Source organism: Wyeomyia smithii, chromosome 1, assembly GCF_029784165.1.
Source record: "Wyeomyia smithii strain HCP4-BCI-WySm-NY-G18 chromosome 1, ASM2978416v1, whole genome shotgun sequence".
Classification (NCBI taxonomy): domain Eukaryota; kingdom Metazoa; phylum Arthropoda; class Insecta; order Diptera; family Culicidae; genus Wyeomyia; species Wyeomyia smithii.
The window spans coordinates 133,508,321-133,527,012 of NC_073694.1; the positions used below are offsets into that span (position 1 = coordinate 133,508,321).

General features: G+C 41.0%; 1 protein-coding gene across 6 annotated transcripts in view; it reads right to left on the reverse strand.

The window, feature by feature from the left end:
- Positions 1-18,692, reverse strand: part of LOC129718350 (tolloid-like protein 1) — a 75,606-nt gene that overhangs the window by 27,600 nt on the left and 29,314 nt on the right. For all 6 annotated transcript variants that reach the window (XM_055669052.1, XM_055669050.1, XM_055669051.1 and 3 more), the window contains one exon: positions 7,278-8,643. In XM_055669052.1, the coding sequence (XP_055525027.1) occupies positions 7,278-8,643 (1,366 nt within the window). The remainder of the gene's footprint in view (positions 1-7,277; positions 8,644-18,692) is intronic.

Genomic DNA, 18,692 nt, shown 5'->3' on the forward strand with positions numbered 1-18,692 from the left:
AACGTGTTCTTGTCGTTTTGTTGGGTGTAGACGGAGGGGAACGGGACTAGACTGGGGCATGGATGGATTTTAGGAAAACGTATATAAGGGTCATGTAGGGTATGTCACGGCTCGCCAAGACATCACGAACAGGTACAGCTGGCCGTCTACCTCCGGCCTCAAGGGAAGCTACTAATTTAGACCTGGCGTCACGGTGGACAGGGCATGACCAAACAACGTGCTCTATGTCGTGATAACCTTCACCACAGGCACAGATACCACTTTCCCCGAGCCCAATACGACGGAGATGCGCATCAAATCTATAGTGATTGGACATAAGCCGAGACATCACGCAAATGAAATCTCGACCTACATCCAACCCCTTGAACCACGGATTCGTCGATATGTTGGGTATAATGGAATGTAACCACCTTCCCAATTCCCCTCTGGTCCAAGCATTTTGCCAACTGATGATCGTATTCTGACGTACAAGCGCGAAAAATTCATTAAAGGCAATTGGTCTTTCATAAATATCACCGTTTGTTGCGCCCACCTTAGCCAAAGAGTCCGCTTTTTCATTGCCCGGTATCGAGCAGTGAGAAGGGACCCACACTAAGGTAATCTGAGAAGATTTTTCGGATAAAGCACTCAGATGTTCCCGTATTTTCCCCAGGAAATACAGAGAGTGCTTAACATCTTTCATCGATCGGAGAGCCTCAATGGAACTGAGACTGTCCGTAAAGATGAAATAATGGTCCGTGGGCATTTTTTGGACAATCCCTAGGGTGTACTGAATTGCAGCTAATTCTGCGACGTAAACAGAAGCAAGATTATCGAGCTTATGGGAGACGGTTAAACTGTTATTGAAGATATCGAAGCCAGTGGACCCATCAAGAAGTGATCCGTCAGTGTAGAACATATTGTTGCAGTTGATATTTCGATATTTATTGGAAAAAATTTTGGGGATCTGCTGCACGCGTAAATGATCCGGGATTCCACGAGTTTCTTCTATCATGGATGTATCGAAAAACACAGTAGAATTAGAAGTATTTGATAAGTCGACACGATTTGGAATATTCGAAGAAGGGTTAATATTTTGGGACATGTGATTGAAATACAATGTCATAAAACGGGTTTGAGAATTAAGTTCGATTAACCTTTCAAAATTTTCAATCACGGGACGGTTCAAGACCTCACATTTGATAAGAATACGAGAAGACAGGCTCCAGAAGCTGTTTTTCAATGGTAGTACTCCAGCTAAGACCTCCAAACTCATCGTATGGGTCGACTGCATGCAACCTAAGGCGATACGCAAACAACGATATTGTATTCGCTCCAGTTTGATCAAATGTGTGTTTGCTGCGGAGCGGAAGCAGAAACACCCGTATTCTATAACAGACAATATCGTTGTTTGGTAAAGTCTTATAAGGTCTCCTGGATGGGCTCCCCACCATTGTCCGGTTATTGTACGAAGAAAATTCACTCTTTGTTGACATTTTTTCATCAGATACCTCACGTGACAACCCCAGGTGCCTTTAGAGTCGAACCAGACACCAAGATATTTGTGTACCAAAACCTGAGAAATCGTTTTACCCATTATTTGTGTTTGAAGCTGAGCAGGTTCATGCTTCCTAGAAAAAACTACTATCTCAGTCTTCTCCGGAGAGAATTCGATACCTAGCTGTAAAGCCCAAGCAGACAAATTGTCTAAGGTATCTTGCAATGGTCCTTGCAAATCGGCAGCTTTGGCTCCTGTAATAGAGATTACACTGTCGTCTGCAAGTTGTCTTATCGTGCATGAATTTGCCAGACATTCGTCAATGTCATTTACATAAAAATTGTAAAGAAGGGGGCTTAAACATGAGCCCTGGGGAAGACCCATGTAGCTAATTCGAAAAGTTGCCAAATCGCCATGCGTAAAATGCATATGCTTTTCGGACAACAAATTGTGCAAAAAATTGTTCAAAATTGGAGAAAATCCTTGTCGGTGAAGTTTACCCGAAAGAATGTCAATAGAAACGGAATCAAAAGCCCCCTTAATGTCCAAGAACGCAGACGCCATTTGTTCTTTGCGAGCATACGCCAGCTGAATATCTGTTGGAAGCAACGCAAGACAATCATTCGTCCCTTTGGCACGGCGGAAGCCAAATTGAGTATCTGATAGTAGACCATTTGATTCGACCCAGTGGTCTAAACGACGGAGTAACATTTTTTCCATCCATTTCCGGATACAGGATAGCATTGCAATCGGCCTATAAGAGTTGTGATCAGAAGCTGGTTTCCCTGGTTTTTGGATGGCGATCACCTTCACTTGCCTCCAATCCTGCGGTACAATGTTTTGCTCCAGGAACTTATTGAACAAGTTCAACAAGCGCCTCTTGGCATTGCCGGGTAAATTCTTCAACAAGTTGAATTTGATACTATCTAACCCTGGCGCGTTGTTGTTACAGGACAGGAGGGCAACTGAAAATTCTGCCATCGTAAAAGGTGATTCCATCGCGTCGTGGCCCGGAGACGCATCGCGAACAATATTTTGCTCAGGAACAGAGTCCGGACATACTTTCCTGGCAAAATCAAATATCCACCGACTTGAAGACTCCTCGCTTTCGTTGACCGTTACGCGATTCCGCATTCTTCGGGCTGTGTTCCAAAGAGAAGACGCCAATATCCGCGTTTCTTTGCTTTAGCCAAGCTTTTAAGCTTGGTATCAAGCTCCGAATACCGTATATAGTCGCCAGGTATACCTCCCTTCTGGAAGGCCAAAAACGCGTCGGATCTTTGCGTGTAGACATCGGAGCACTCTTTGTCCCACCACGGAGTTGGAGGCCGTTCTTTGATCGTTACGCCGGGATATTTCTTCGTTTGGGCTTGCAACGCGGCATCGAGAATCAAGCCCGCGAGGAGGTTGTATTCTTCAAGTGGTGGATGATGTTGAATCGAATCGACCGCTTTTGAAATCATTTCCTCGTATAATTTCCAATCGACATTCCGTGTGAGGTCATACGGAATGTCAATTGGTCGCATGCGAGTTGACCCGTTATTAATTGAAATAAGAATAGGCAAATGGTCGCTACCGTGAGGATCGAGGATTACCTTCCATGTGCAATCCAACCGTAGCGACGTCGAACATAAGGATATATCCAAAGCGCTTGGGCGCGCTGGAGGTTTCGGGATACGTGCCATTTCACCGTTGTTTAAAATAGTCATGTCGAAGTCATCGCAAAGGTTATAGATTAAAGAGGAGCGGTTATCATTGTAAGGGGAACCCCAAGCCACACCATGAGAGTTGAAGTCTCCCAAAATCAAACGTGGCGAGGGAAGAAGTTCTATTAAATCAAAGAACAGCCGTTGCCCAATCTGTGCTCTGGGAGGAATATATATTGAGGCAATACAAAGCTCTTTACCTTGTATTGTCATTTGACATGCGACAACTTCGATGCCTGGAATCGAGAGGAGGTTAATACGATAGAAAGAATAGCACTTTTTAATCCCTAAAAGTACTCCTCCATATGGGGTGTCTCGATCAAGGCGAATAATATTAAAATCATGGAAGTTGAGATCAATATTTGAAGTAAGCCAAGTTTCACAAAGGGAAAATGCATCGCATTTGTTTTTATTTATCAAAACTTTAAACGAATCAATTTTTGGTAAAATACTTCTACAATTCCACTGTAAGACAGAGATAGAGTCCTTCAGATTAGCAGATGAATTAGGCATCGAAGGATACGATCGCTGCAAGGAGGGGCCATTGAGCAGTCAACTGCTTCAAAAATGTTCTAACTGTTGGGAGGAATGCTGTAAGAAAAACTTTTATTGGATCGGGTACATTGAAAGTTTCAAAAATCCAGTCCACAATGTCAGAAAATTTCACCAGTCCAGCATTTGATTTTTCCACTGGATGTGCAAAAGGAACAACTGGGGTTTTAGATGTTCCAGGAAGTGCTGGGAACTCCTTCTGGGACTTTAAATTTGCAAGCCCAGGAGGAGTTTGCTTCGGTTTTTCCGCTGCACTTTTAGGTTTGTTTGTACCATTCATTTCACTTTGGGAAATCTTTGGACCTTTTCGGGGAAGTTTAGGAGAGGAAATATTTTTCCTCTTTCTAGACTCCCCAGGATTGGCATAGGATGTTCCCGCTGGTGAATCGTCAGAATCGGTTTCATCAGAGGACAACAGATCGAAGGCGTTCGAAGTAACGGGAGAAGTGGTAACGGTCTTCTTTAGCATGTCAGCGTAGGAACGCTTTGAACGCTCTTTGAGAGACCGTTTTATTTTATCCCTGCGCTGCATGTACACCGCACATGTCGAGAGCTCATGCAGATTTTCCCCGCAGTGAATACACTTTTTAGCGTTAACACTGCAAGAATCTTCCGCATGAGACTCCCCACACTTGCCACAACGTGCCTTATTGCAGCAGTAGGCGGCTATATGGCCTAACTGCTTGCAATTCAGGCAGTTCATGACGCGGGGCACGTAGAGCCTCACAGGGAGACGAACCCGGTGGATCGAGATGTGGCTTGGTAGTGCAGACCCGGCGAACGTAACTCGAAACGAGTCTGACGGAGTGTAAACTTTTTTGTCACCGACAAGCGATACCGACCGCAATTGCTTGCAGTCGAGCACCTTCGCATCGGGACATGTGCTGTTCTTGAAGCACCCTTTAGCACTTTTCAATATACACTCCACGGAAAGACTCGAATCGGTCACGACACCGTCGTTCTCCACATCTCTAGCGGGTACATAGACACGGTATTCCCGTGTAAAGATCTCGGAGCAAGCTTTATCGTTGGCCTCTTTAAGGTCATTGACCACGACACGGAGCTTGTTCGGCCTGATTTTAGAAATTTCAGTCACAGCTTTATAGTGTGACGTCAGGTCTTTCGAAATCTGTAATATATTCAATGATTTCGATTTCGGCCCTGCTTTAGGCCTGAGGAAAACTGCCACTGGAAGCGTCGATCCGTCTGGATACCTTACCTGACACGTGAGGAAGCTGAAGAATTAACAGTAGAAGGAGGGGCAGGAGGGACAGGGTCGGGGGATTCGAGGATGGAGGTGCGGAAGGTGGGGGATCTACATCCATCGCGCTAAAACTAGCGCGCCGATGGGACAGACAAGAAGCACGTACCTTCCTTTACTTCTCTCCTTCGTGTTGGATAAACGTCCACAGGAGTACACTGCTCTCACCACCAAATCGTTCGACAGCAGGCAGCTACAAAGCGACACAGTTACACAAAGGCACTTGACCTTGAATGCGAAACAGCAATCTAAACAAAAGACACCGGGCTCGGTCAAAGAATGCCAGCACTTGTGCACACGTTTTGAATTTTATAGGAGCGAATTCGAAACACAACCGATGCTGATGCGTGTTCGGCACAGAATGTCCAAAATACTCTCATTGGCTTTTTTTTTCAGTTCTAATTGGTCGAAATCTGAGTTCTTTTTGATAGTGCAATAGTTCCCGTCATAACATTACAATTTTGCCGCATATTGATGGAGACGTAAGTAATTTCCCAATCCACTGTTGCGAAAACGTAAATAATCTGTTGGAAACCAACATCATGAAAACACCCTTGAGACTTAAAACACCTTGCAATTAAATTAAATGATGATAAAAAATAACGATCTCTACTTTGCAATACAAAAAATTCAAATTGATGAACTGTTAGACGATTCAAAAATAATGAAGGTTGTAGCAATTAAACCCTCTTTAACTACGCCACCCGGATAGAGAGAAGTCAATGAATTTGAAAGTTTTTGACAAATACTTAACTTTTCATTAAAAAATGTTTTTTTATTTCTCCATCCTGAACTTTTTAACAAAAGTTTTGCTTTACCTATTTAATAAAAATAAAAAAGCAGAAAGTTTTATATGACACACAACCACATAATTGACGTAGGACAACGAGGAGCTTTTATTCATCAACAAACAAAACAATGAGCAGGTGGGTAGAAAACCAAATTACCATGTGAAGCGTGGTATGCAGTTGAAAAGAAATATCTTTTTTCATCTCAATCCCATGTAAAATTCAAATTTGTTTTCATTGTGTTTATTTTTTGTAGAGCACATCAGTTCTCTATAATTTGTTTTCAGACAGTTTTTCTGAGCTACAAACGAACGAAACCTATGCCAAAATGCATACGCCTTTTTTGAGAATTAGTCTTGAGTCATTTCAAACGATTAATTTTTTGCGAATTTACAGATCATTAGGCATGGAAACGCTCCATTTTTTCATTAAGGATTAGTTAAATATTGTATAAATTAATTTGTCAATATTTCAGTAAAGATCCAAAATGAGATTTCAATCGTTTTCAAAAAATCAAATGAAGTAAAAAGCTGTAGGGTTTATGCTTGAGTGTCTGGGCAGGTTTTCTGTAAGACTGTGAATGGAATGACAAATTGAACAACATCTCTTCTTGATATAACATCTCCATTGCAAAGCTACTTTTATACCATAACGTTTTAAAGCCAACTGCTATGATTCCCACTACAAAATATCTTTTTTTAACAATGACCGCACACAATTGTATAGAAAAGTTATATACTTCGACCAATGTAAAATTTACTCTCCTGTCGTGAAGATATTTTAAATTAACTCTTCGGTATAAAGGATTCACGTCAATGAAAATAATCGCACCGTGAGTGTACTTATAATATCATTTTTGTTGCCAGGCTGCTACAACTAAATCCACTGCTGGTCCTTTGCCTTTCAAACGAACATGTTAGGTCTTCGCTATAAGGTACATATTTTTGCCTAATGCTTTGATCGACCGTAATTGACTGGTATTTATCAATCCGAACTCAATGGAGTATTTTCCTATAAAATATGGTTGTTTTTCTGTTAGAATTCCAATTGTGAACGAACTTCTACTGTGTTATATTATTGCATATCATCATATCTTTCACATAAACTAAAGATAGAATTAAAAATTACATGGGACAATAATTTTACAATTACAGCAGATCCGTAGTTAATTTAAAAAGATAAAGGTAGATCACCTGCATGACTGTTCGTTACCTTTTTAAAATTATGCTCGTATATAGCACAATGATAAAGATAGAAATATACTTTATCTTTCTATTGCAACTTTTTATATTCCTCAGCGGTAATTTTTGCAATGCTACAATTATTTGCTCCTTATTTACCTGAGGTTAAGCATATATCCCACTGCCTGACTCAACCTAATACCACTCATTAAACACATTTAAACGTTTGATGCAGTTTGGCTTGCCCGGTAAATAAATGCGAATGAAATATTCTCAAACAAATGAGTGTATCCATGCCATGAACAGACATACCTCTTATGATCAATAGGTTGCGACTGGTGCATTTGCATTTTTCCATTTCCTCTACTGGATGTATGTATGGCTGCTGCTATGGATCCCGACTCGAGTGAATTTCCGTTTGAGTTTTTCATTGAAGCACCTAGTGACTTGCCTGTCATGTCTGGTTTTTTGTCTTCGATAATGATGTCGTCCAGGATACGGTCATGAAGCTGCCGTTTGCGTTCGCTCTTGTCTACAGTTAGAATGTTGCTATTTTTTGGTTCGTTGGTTTTACCAATCTGTTTTTGACGGACCTTTCGCACACGTTGTTCGTCATTTCCGTACCATGCTTTACTTGTCAACTTGAATTTGTTTTTGGTCTGCTTGTTTCTGAGAGTCTTATTACGTCCTTTTCTTAACAATTTCAGATTGGAATCATCGATTGAGAGAGATGGGTTGCTTAATTCACTTTTCAACCTTTCTAACCGTGCTCTGTAAGTGTCTGATTTTGCGTCATTGGGTTTTGGTACATGTTTATTAGAAAAAAAATCTTCTGTCGTGCTACTTTTACGTCCGCTACCTTGCCGCCTTCGACGTCGATGTCGTTTATGAGTGATAATACTACCATCGCCATTCAGCACTTGAACATCTTCTAATGTTCTTCCGTTGCCGCCAGCATTGCTAAAATGATTAGCATGGGTGGTACGAAATGCTCTCATAGTTGTTGTAGGGGTTGCAATAGCTGTTAGCGCAATTTTTCTGCTGGGGTGGCTATTGCTAATAATATTGTTACTTGAACCGTCTATAACAATATCCTTCGTGTCAGATTGGATACGATTATGATCTATGTTGCGAGCATATGTTGTCTTTTCTTTTTTCTTATTTAACTCTGTCTTCAAACCTTCGTTGGTGTCTTCGGTTATAGTTGATCCATTCAATGCAAAATTATGATTTGTTAAAGATTGCAGTTCTTCTCTACGATGTATGAAGCTTGTATTTCTAATGATGATGTTGTCATTATTGTCAATTATGGTTGCCTTTATTTGTGATTCACTATGATAACTATCGGTGATTGCGTTATCGCCGTTTTCATTACGAAGTGGCTTTCGATTCAGTGACTTATAATCCAATGGATGCAATTCGGAATTATCTATTGTTGGGTCATTTAGATTTTTATTTGGCGCGTTGAAAGAAGCGCCACTATTAACGTCTGGTGTAAGTTGTTTAGTTTTTTTACGGATGATATCAGTAAGTCCTTCTTCCTCAACCTGTAACCCCTCGTGATAGACCTCTTGTTTAAGTTTCTCTAGTTCTTGTTGAATCGTTTTGTTCAGTCTTTGTTTTTGCCACTCCGATTCGTAGTTTATATTTGGCAGTGCAATGTCACCCAAAAATGCGCCTGAAAAAAATACAGATAAATCTTATCAATAAAGTTCCTCGATTATTTTGGTTTGTTTGCAGTTGTTTATAAAAAAGCTTAATATATCAATAAATAATACTATCGATGTATAGCTTCATCTATACATTTGACTTGTTGTTATAAACTACAAGTTTATTTGTCACAAAACAGCTGAACAAGAATAACAACTTCAACACAATCTCTACGAAAATATTGTTGAGTCATAACAAAACGATTCTGTATTTATAGTAGCATTTTTCACTCGAACTCATATCTTCCAGAGTTTCCATTTTTTAGCCGTGTGCAGTCTTAGCTGTTGGCTTAGTTCGAGTAAAAGTAGAGCATTGGCGCGAAACCACTGCAAATGACCTAGCGTCGGATAGAGACCATTTTCCATTTGAATGAATTGTCTGTAATTTTCGCGCGTGGAAAATTTTTTAAGAATAAATTATAGGGAACGGATTCTGCCTTGTGAAAAATATACGTTGTAAAAAAAATTTTCACTACGAATAAAATCTAAACAAACAAAAAATTTTGATTTACAAATAAAAATTGAAATTTGTCTTTTTTTGCAAAGAAACCTGTCATTATATTAAAACTTTCGGTAGAAAGTCCACAATGAAGGAATGAAAGATAATTTTAACATTAACGGATTATTCTTAAAGATTTCATAAAGCTCTTGGCAACTAACTTCCCAAATAAATGTTGTGTACAAAAAAAAACTAACTTTTCAAATGCATTCGGTTTTTGAAATATTTCCATATAAAGTTTGGGATGTTTTAGTTTTTTATTAAAATACGCTGTTTTGTGTTTTTTTTTGTGATTTTACATTAACAAAAATAAATGTATTGAAATGCACGATGAATGTGACACAATTCATTCATTGATGTCAAAGAACCATATCAAAAACTCGACAGAGCCTAACCCCCTACGGCATGAAGTTAGCGAGGGGTAGGTAAAATATTTTTAGCAATATTGCTGAAAAGTGCATCAACTCTATTTAAAAAAAAAGAGATTTTCAAGAAAAATTTCAGCATTAATTGTATTCAATAAAGGGTAATGATTTGAGCAGTTATTTTAAATCTATACAGCGGTCCATTTATGAAAAATTAAACATCAAGAGCGTCCCGAAAATTGTCCACTCTCACGTTTAACTCAGTCAGTTTTTAACCGATTTCCTCCATTCTTACAGTAATCGATTGGAAAATCATCTGTGCAGCTCCCCAACCGAAAAAAGTTATAATTTGATACTATTGTATTGTTGAAAAATGCAAGCCTTGTTGAAACGTAGAATTCGACCTCTGATTGGTCGCTTAGTGCTTGCTTTCCCTAACACGGTCGACAAAATATTATACTTTGTTAACAGAGAATGCACTCTTTGTGCATATATAATTCCTTCCAAGACTGCACCGGTACCATACAGACGTTGGGTGCTGATCGTGGCGAAGAAAGAAAAACCGGATTTCAATTTCTGGCGGGTCGCTCTGGGCGCCTTGGTGCTTGAGTACCCGTCTATCTGGCGGCTGCTATGAAGTTTTTGGCATCTGCAGTTCTACTGGAAATGGCAGGAAATTCTGCTAAAGAAAACGAAAGAATTAGTATCATCGGCGAATGACAATCCGATATGACGATAATTTGAACAAACTTGTCGGTGTTGTTACTGTTGTGAAACACAATGGCACCTTTTGGTGCCCCAAACTTATGTGATTGAAGAAGTTGATATTTTAATATTACTCGCTAGAACATTGTTGATAGTAGTAAAAACCTTGAATCATATAATTCAATTCTCGCTTCTTGTGAGCCACAATGGCACCTTTTAGCGACCCAAAATTATGTAATTGAAATAGTTGAGATGTTTGGAACAAACGTTTATAATTGATACTTGGAATATTCCATAACTTGCAGCGTAAGAAAAAATTCAGCATTACGTGTTTGTGGCCCTGATAAGGGCTGACTGTAACTTGTACTTGTGGGCAGCTGCGTAGCCACAAGGTTACAGAGTCCGCTTTGTCAAGCGGATGGTCGTGGGTTCGAATCTTAGTAGAATCAGGCCATTCGATGTCAAGAAGAACTTTTAGGCATGGGTTTATTCTCAGGTTCCCCACCAGTTACCCTTTCTTTACGTTGAAATCTACAATATTTTTGCGTGACTTCCTCTTAACAAAAATAAGTCCCTCTTATCAATAAAACTGGCCAGAAGGACGTAAGACGAAACTTCTCCAGGGAATTATAACTGGCGATATTTGGCAGGAGGAAGGAGGCTCGGTATAGGAGAACAGTAAGCGTGTTAAAGGAAGGGTAGGGTAAACTGGTATAATACGCCTCCCCCTAAAGAACATCGTCAATAACGTTTGCGTTAAAGAATGGACAAAATTTGACACTTTTTCATGGGTTTACCTTTACACGCACTGACAAAACTACACATGCAGCATCAATCATATCAACCTATGAGTCAGCAGAAGAAGTTTGACAGCTCTATCAGTCGAACTCTAACCGTGATGGCGAAAATAGTGAAACTACTCCGCTCAGAAGTGTGCGCGTTCAAAGAACGGTACCCCGTCGCGTCGAGAAAGCACATCGTGTGGCAGCTCCTGGACACCGGATATGCCCGTCCCGGCATTTACAACATCTTGGCACTATTTGATAACAATCAGAGCATTGAAAGGAAGCCCGATTCCGGACGGCCGATGACCCTGAGCGACAAGAAGCTTCAAAGGATGCTGAAGAGGAAGACCGGGGGAAAAGTAGCTACATCGCTGCGTGCGCTCGACCAGGAGATCGGTGCCACCGGCTAAACATTGTAAAAGAACCTGGCGAACATGGACATACATGTCAGGAAGCAGCAGTCCCGTTCACTAGTCTCGGAGCTGTAGTCAATGACGCAGCGGCAGCGCTTGAATAAGATGGTCAAGTCGATTTTCCTGGCAAATCACGACGTGGCGATGGTGATGGACGACGAAACCCTGTCTCACCATGGATGGCAACGACTAGCAGGGCACTTCGTATTCTACCTCTCCCACGAAGGAAGTGAGCACCGAGATGAAGTTTATTTCACAAACCAAGCTCCCCAACAAGGTGTGGCTGACAATCAGCGAGAAAGGGATGTCAAAGTTGCTCTTCTTTCGATCCGGACTGGCCGTGGACGGAGAAATTTATAGTGCGAAGTGCCTGCCGGGAGTGCGTCGTTCATCAAGAAATACCAAAAGGCCGAAAACGCGGTGTTTTGGTAGGATCTGGCGTCGGCCCACAACTCAAAGCGATCGTTAGAGGCTGAAAATGGATGTGGTACCTAAGTTGGCGGACCCGCCCAACGTCCCCAAGTTGCGTCCCATCGAGGATTTCTGGCCAAGTCTGAAGCGTAAGATCTACTCCAACAATTTTGTCGCGAAAACTGAGAAGAAATTGGTAAACATAAGGACGAAAGAATTAAAAAACATGTTTACGTCCTCCATGTCAGTGTTCCGGTTAACTACCGGAAGGCCGCACGCAAGGACGTAAAATTTTTTTTCGCGAGGGAGCTGACATGATTACATTTCATGGGAAATTTATCAAACTCAATTATCTGTCTTAGTTATTTTTTTATCGCCATCCGAAAAAGTCCATTTTTTTACGCATACGTTATTGTAGTTATGTTTATTACAAACAACAAATCTTTCATGCAGTTAGATACACTATTTAGTTGGTAATAACTGTTACACAAAAACGCTATAATTTTATTAAAAAATATGATTAAATCGCAAGCTTTCCAATCTAGCAGGGCAAAACGTCCCAGATGCAGTATAATATGCCCCATGCAGAACCTTCATATGCCAGCTCAGCACGCGAAGTGAAACAGCGCTCAGAAGTAAACGCTAAAGCAATGAACAATTCAGCTCGAATAGCGGTGGGGCATATTGCCTGGAGCTGTAGTGTAGCAGAAAGTGTTTAATATTCATTAATATTTTTGCTGCTAGTGACAATTATCAAACTTGCACAGAAGGTTGGTCCCATGACCCACTACGGATTCCAAATAGTCTCTTATCTTATTTTTTGTGTGTTTCCGAATAAATAAACTGGGGCGTTATGCCCAAGTTGCGTTATACCCGCCCAAGCAACCAGAGGTTCGAATTTCACTTAACAAACGAACTTAGAAGTTCACATAAGGTTAAGATTTGGCTCCGTGGCACTTTCTTGCTGAACAACAGGACACATTACGCACAAAGCGAACTTTATTCTAAATAAAGTACCGTCAACACCTGAAAGCAACTTGAAAGTTCATGAGAAGCTGCTTGTTCCTTGTTGTTTGTTTATTGGAACCTTAAAGTTCACACGTGAACATCAAAACCCGCGGAAATTTAAGTTCGGTTAGTATTTTATCCGTACTTTAATCAGCACGAAAGTTCAGGAGAAGCTGCTTGTTCATCTTCATTGGAACCTTGAAGTCCACATAAAGTTCACACGTGAACCTCAAAGCCGCCGGAAATTAATGTTCGGTTAGCATTTTATCCGTACTCTTAATCAGCACGGAAGTTCAGGAGAAGTCTATGTCGTACTTCATTTCCACTTTAAAGTTCATGCTAAGTTCTGACTGATGCTTTACTCGGCTTTGGCGAAAGTGAAGTTTGCTTCAGGATTAGTGACAAAAAATGAGTTTTTTTAAAACAATTAAGAAAAGTGGTTTATTTTGTTATCATCGGAATTTTTTTATCTAAATAAATGGCAAAAGGAAAACAAAGCTATAATTTCAATACGTAATATTAGGGTGTTTGAAGGTTTTTTCCTGAGAGTTTTCTCTATCTAAACACTCTCTTTTGTTACCTTACAGGAAATCAATTATGACTTCAGATACCCAGGAATGTGCAGATGGAAAGAAAGAAGAAACCGGATGTAAGCTGTGAATTCCCGTTAGACACTTGTTTGCGCGTGATGCTTTCATCCCTGGGCATTTTGTCCAAATCTTGGGTGTTTTTTACGTTCAGCCACGGCATGAAGTTGCCGGTTTTGGAGGTCCGTCCGAATCCATTTCTCGGACACCACCGAGAGTTTCCTATGTCTCAAGCCGTTGGTCGTTTCGACTACGGCTAACAGCATATCTATTGATCGAAAAAGTTTTTATCGATTCTGAACATTCATCATATGTTGTATATACTGCTAACCAGAATAAATTTTCAATAAACGTTTGGAAGGAAAATATTGCGTACACAACCTTTTTCAATTACATTACCAACAAACTGCAGCTAAATCAAAACAAACTAGAAAACTGTCAAACTTAAGTCCACATTGCATTCCGCGTGTACTTTTTCTGAACTTGAAAGTGGGGGCGTTTACATGCTTACCCTACGTTCGTATCACGAAACTAGGACAAACTGTGGGAACTTGAAATAAAGACGGAGCTATTCAGAAGATATCTCTAAAACAAAATGAAATGAAATTTATTTCTTGTATATTAGAATTCGAATACACGAAAAAAAATTTTACGCAGGTAGGGAAATGGGAGAACTAGAAGCAATTATGTAGCCTATTTTATTATGTTATTACGCGATATGACCATGGCGCATTTATGCGATAATTGAATGAAATCTGCAATTGCATTTATCGGCCTTTTTCAAAGCTAGTACATGTTTTTGGAAGAGCACAATGATTGTTTCTTTATAGGCTGACCAGACGTACCGTTTTGAACGGGAGTCTTTTTGCCATTTTGTACTGTTTTCGGATACTCCTTGAAAAAAGCTAAAATCGAGCTTTGCATTGAAATTTTTCTAAATGGAAAAAAAGTTTCCAATCAGCCAGAGTTTTTTTAATATTACTGATTACGTTTTGTGCCTTCCTGACAGTATCGCACCACTGCACTGGAAAGATATTCCCTATCGTGAACTGAACAAAAAGTCGCGTTTGAAAGTTGAGACCATGATAATTGTTAGTCAAAATCTCGATCATCATGTGACAAATTTCGGGAACTCATTGCAAAAAATCACACTGTTCAGGATCGGGTAAGTTTATCAAAGCAATGAATATTTTTTTGCTTGGTTTGGTTGGTAATAATTTTCAAAAATTAATTTTATCATGTGTCCCGTTTTTTGAACCCATTTGTCCCGTTTTTATCCCGAGAAAATCTGGTCAGCCTATTTCTTTATTAAACGACAACTGTGATTGGAAGCCGCTTCTCAAACAAGCGCTACCAAAGTGGACAATCCTGATGTAAATACAATGTAATTCGAGAGTAAAGTAAAACAGCAACCAAAGCGCACACCAGAGATGAAAACAGTAATGTGAATTTGTAAAAACATGTGAGATACCCAACAAACGCATGAAAATCCGGAAAATACAGATAAACTTAAACAAAAACAATTCAACTTTATTCTTGTTCTGGATACGGCAGCGAGTGAAACCGCATAACTGCGCATAGCTTCCATACTTGTTTATTGTTGTCACACCGGTACTGGCGGAGCAGAGAGCTTATCACCATCAAATTGATTAACCCCAATCGAGTGTATTTCTAAATGCATGCAGTGGCGTAGCTACGGTTTGGTGGGCCTGGTGCGGTACCAAAAACGTGGGCCCCCAATGAAAATGACTGGGAAGTTTTTTCTTCCATAAAAGGAATTGAGACAAACAAAAAACTTACTTTTCTATTTATTTGTTCCGTTGTCGGCAAAATCAATAATTAGGCATTTAGATACTCACTTTCCGAGCCGTTTGGTTGGCAAAATCAGAAATTACAGATTCCAAATAAATGGAATCAGTGATTTCACGTTCGATTGATAAAATGGCAAGGTTTGTTAATCTCAAGTTACTCATCGTTGACGTCAAATAGTTCTTGATCACCTTAAATTTAGAGAAACTTGATCAACTTTAACTTAGAGCCAACTGTTTTTGGCGGCATTTAGTCTCGCGTGAACGCAGATTATTTACATTTGTAGATAGACAGCGTTTTCCAGACTTGGTAAAAGCACCGCTCCGAGCCGCTCGGTGACATCGCCAAATTATAGACACCAAGCACCACGAGGGTATGACATTCGTAGTAAGCACCAGCTCGGCACAAGAGCTTAAAAAGCTACGAATGCAGTGCGATAATCTTGTGTTCTTCATCTGGAGGCACGTTGAGCGTTTTTTTCTTTTTCGTTTTGTTTTTAGGAATTTTGTAATATTTTTTTCGTTTTGTTTGATTAGGAATTTTGTAATATTTTTTTTAAATATAAACTCGTTTTTTGAATGCAGATTGATGATTATGCTTCCTGAAACGACGGAAAGTATCAAATCAAGACACTACTTGATTATATTGCACTGTATTTTCTGGCTGAAGGCTCAAACATATAAAGAAATTTAAACCTCATATTACAGGGAATATTTACCGAAACACATGCTTTCTTTAAACGAAACAAACAAGTCCAAGTAATTGCAACTGTTGCAAAAATTGTAAAAAATTTTCACGGCATGTTCTTTTGAAACTATTAAACAGAGCATTATTTTGCTGCTTCATTACATTTAATTTCATTTCATTGAATTCATGACATTTCATTTCAAAAACAACACAAATATAAATCACCCGCACACGTCGTCTGCGTTTACCCTCTGCACTAGCTGTTACGTGTAATATACACAGCAGAGTACAAGAAGACAGAAATGCCACGAAGCAAAAAAGCAAGCAAATGATTCAGGGCTGCACCGTGCTATGTAACTTTAGAAAAACAACCATCCGCTCTGTGGTGGTATTCTTCATTCTTCGCGTGCCGAATCATCGACCGAAGCACCCAGCTCAAGTGCGTGATACCTAGCAAGAGCTCAATTTTTGTTCCGCCTCTAGTGCGGTGCGTGCTTTACCAAGTCTGGTTTTCATCATTGCAAAAAATCGTTCCTTCGTTGCGTGTTTCCTTCCACGTTGCATCGAATGTTCCACGGCGTCAGTCGAATCACGAATCATGGTAAAAATGAACATCGGTATCACGTATACTTTGTCCGAGTGGATCACGAGAGCATAGTAGCGAGCACAGATACATGAGGTTAAGTTCAGATGGGCATGTTGACCGGTTCGGTGTTCGCAAGATTTTGGGGCCCCCTTGAGTGGTGGGCCTGGTGCGGACCGCACCAACCGCACCCCCCTAGCTACGCTACTGGCGGCATGTCTCATAAACAACCTATTCAACTATTAACATGGCAGCATCCGTTTCCTACAACTCATTCTCTGTACAACCAAAGGTTTCTCAGCTACAATGCTTTAAATATGGCATGTGCCAAAATACAAAGGGTAAGGAATGGCACAGCATTCAATGATAACAACGAAAACTCTGATCAACTAGTTGTGATCGAGGAGATTGAAATAATGTTTCTCGAATGAAAATATTAATTCTGGAGTACTCTGTGAAAAGGTCGTATGTCTAAACGTAAATAAAACGAGTGAGAGATAATTTGTGCTTGTGAAGTACAAGGAATACCATTCTGTGCCGAACACGCATCAGTATCGGACGTGTGATCGGTGATCGCTCCGATAGAATATAAAACAAAAGATGTGTGAACAAGTGTTGGCATTGTTTGCCTGGTCGAGTGAAATAAATCCGGGTTCAAGGTCGCGCCTCTGTGCAACTGTTTCGCATCGTGACTGGTGCGTAAGCCGATTTGGCTGCTGGCTGAATTGTGCTACAGCAGTGGACGAGACACAAAAGAGGAAAAAGAAGAAGCCATCAGTTGACAGTGAGTTGTATCGCTGTGTGGAGTGATCTCACACCTGGCTCGCTGCTGGTGGCTGCTTGGTGCTGCTGTATTGGTGCTGCTGGCTGTAACGGCTGCAACTTCGAACGATCGGACAACCAACCTTACTGGAAGGGAGAAGTAAAAAGGTACGTGCTCTTGTCGGCGCTAGTGCGCTAGACTTAGCGGGATGGATGTAGATCCCTCGCCTCCCGCGCCACCATCCCCGAACCCCTCTGACCCTGACCCTTCTGTTACCCCCTCCCCTGTTCATTCTTCAGTCCCCCCTCGCCCCAGGCTTTACCCAGACGGAGCCCAGGGCAGCGTCTATTTTCGGCCAAAGGCGGGACCGAAATCGAAACAGTTGAACCTCTTGCAGATTTCTAAAGACCTGACGAAGGAGTACAAGGGCGTGACCGAAATTTCCAAGGTCCGGCCTAACAAGCTCCGTGTCGTGGTCAGTAACCTGAGAGAGGCCAACGATATAGCTTGCTCTGAGCTCTTCACACGCGAGTATCGCGTTTACATACCCGCACGAGACGTGGAGATCGACGGTGTCATAACCGATTCGAGTCTGTCCGTCGAGTGTATACTGACAAGTGCCAAAGGGTGCTTTAAAAACAAAACCTGTCCCGATGTAAAGGTGCTCGACTGCAAGCAATTGCGGTCAGCATCGATCATCGGTGGCAAAACAGTATACACCCCGTCAGACTTGTTTCGAGTTTCGTTCGCCGGGTCAGCGCTACCAAGCCACGTCTCGATCCACCAGGTTCGTCTCCCTGTGCGATTATATGTGCCTCGCGTCATGAACTGCCTGAATTGTAAGCAGTTAGGCCACACCGCCGCCTACTGCTGCAATAAGGCACGTTGTGGCAAGTGTGGGGAGAATCATGCGGATGATTCCTGCAGTAAAAATGCTGAAAAATGCATTCACTGTGGGGAGAGTCAGCATGAGCTCTCGACATGTGCGGTGTACATGCAGCGCAGGGATAAAATAAAGAGGTCTCTCAAAGAGCGTTCGAAGCGTTCTTACGCTGAGATGCTGAAGAAGACCGTTACCACTTCTCCCATTACATCAAACCCTTATGATCTGTTGTCCTCTGATGAAACCGATTCTGACGATTCACCAGCGGGAACATCTTACGCCAATCCTGGGGAGTCTAGAAATAGGAAAAATATTCCCTCTCCTAAACTTCCCAGAAAAGGTCCTAAGATTTCTCAAAGTGAAATGAAAGTTACAAGCAAACCAAACAGTGCTGCGGAAAAACCGAAGCAAACTCCTCCTGGGCTTGCAAATTTAAAGTCCCAGAAGGAGTTCCCAGCACTTCCTGGAACATCTAAAACCCCAGTTGTTCCTTTTGCACATCCAGTTGATGAAACAAACT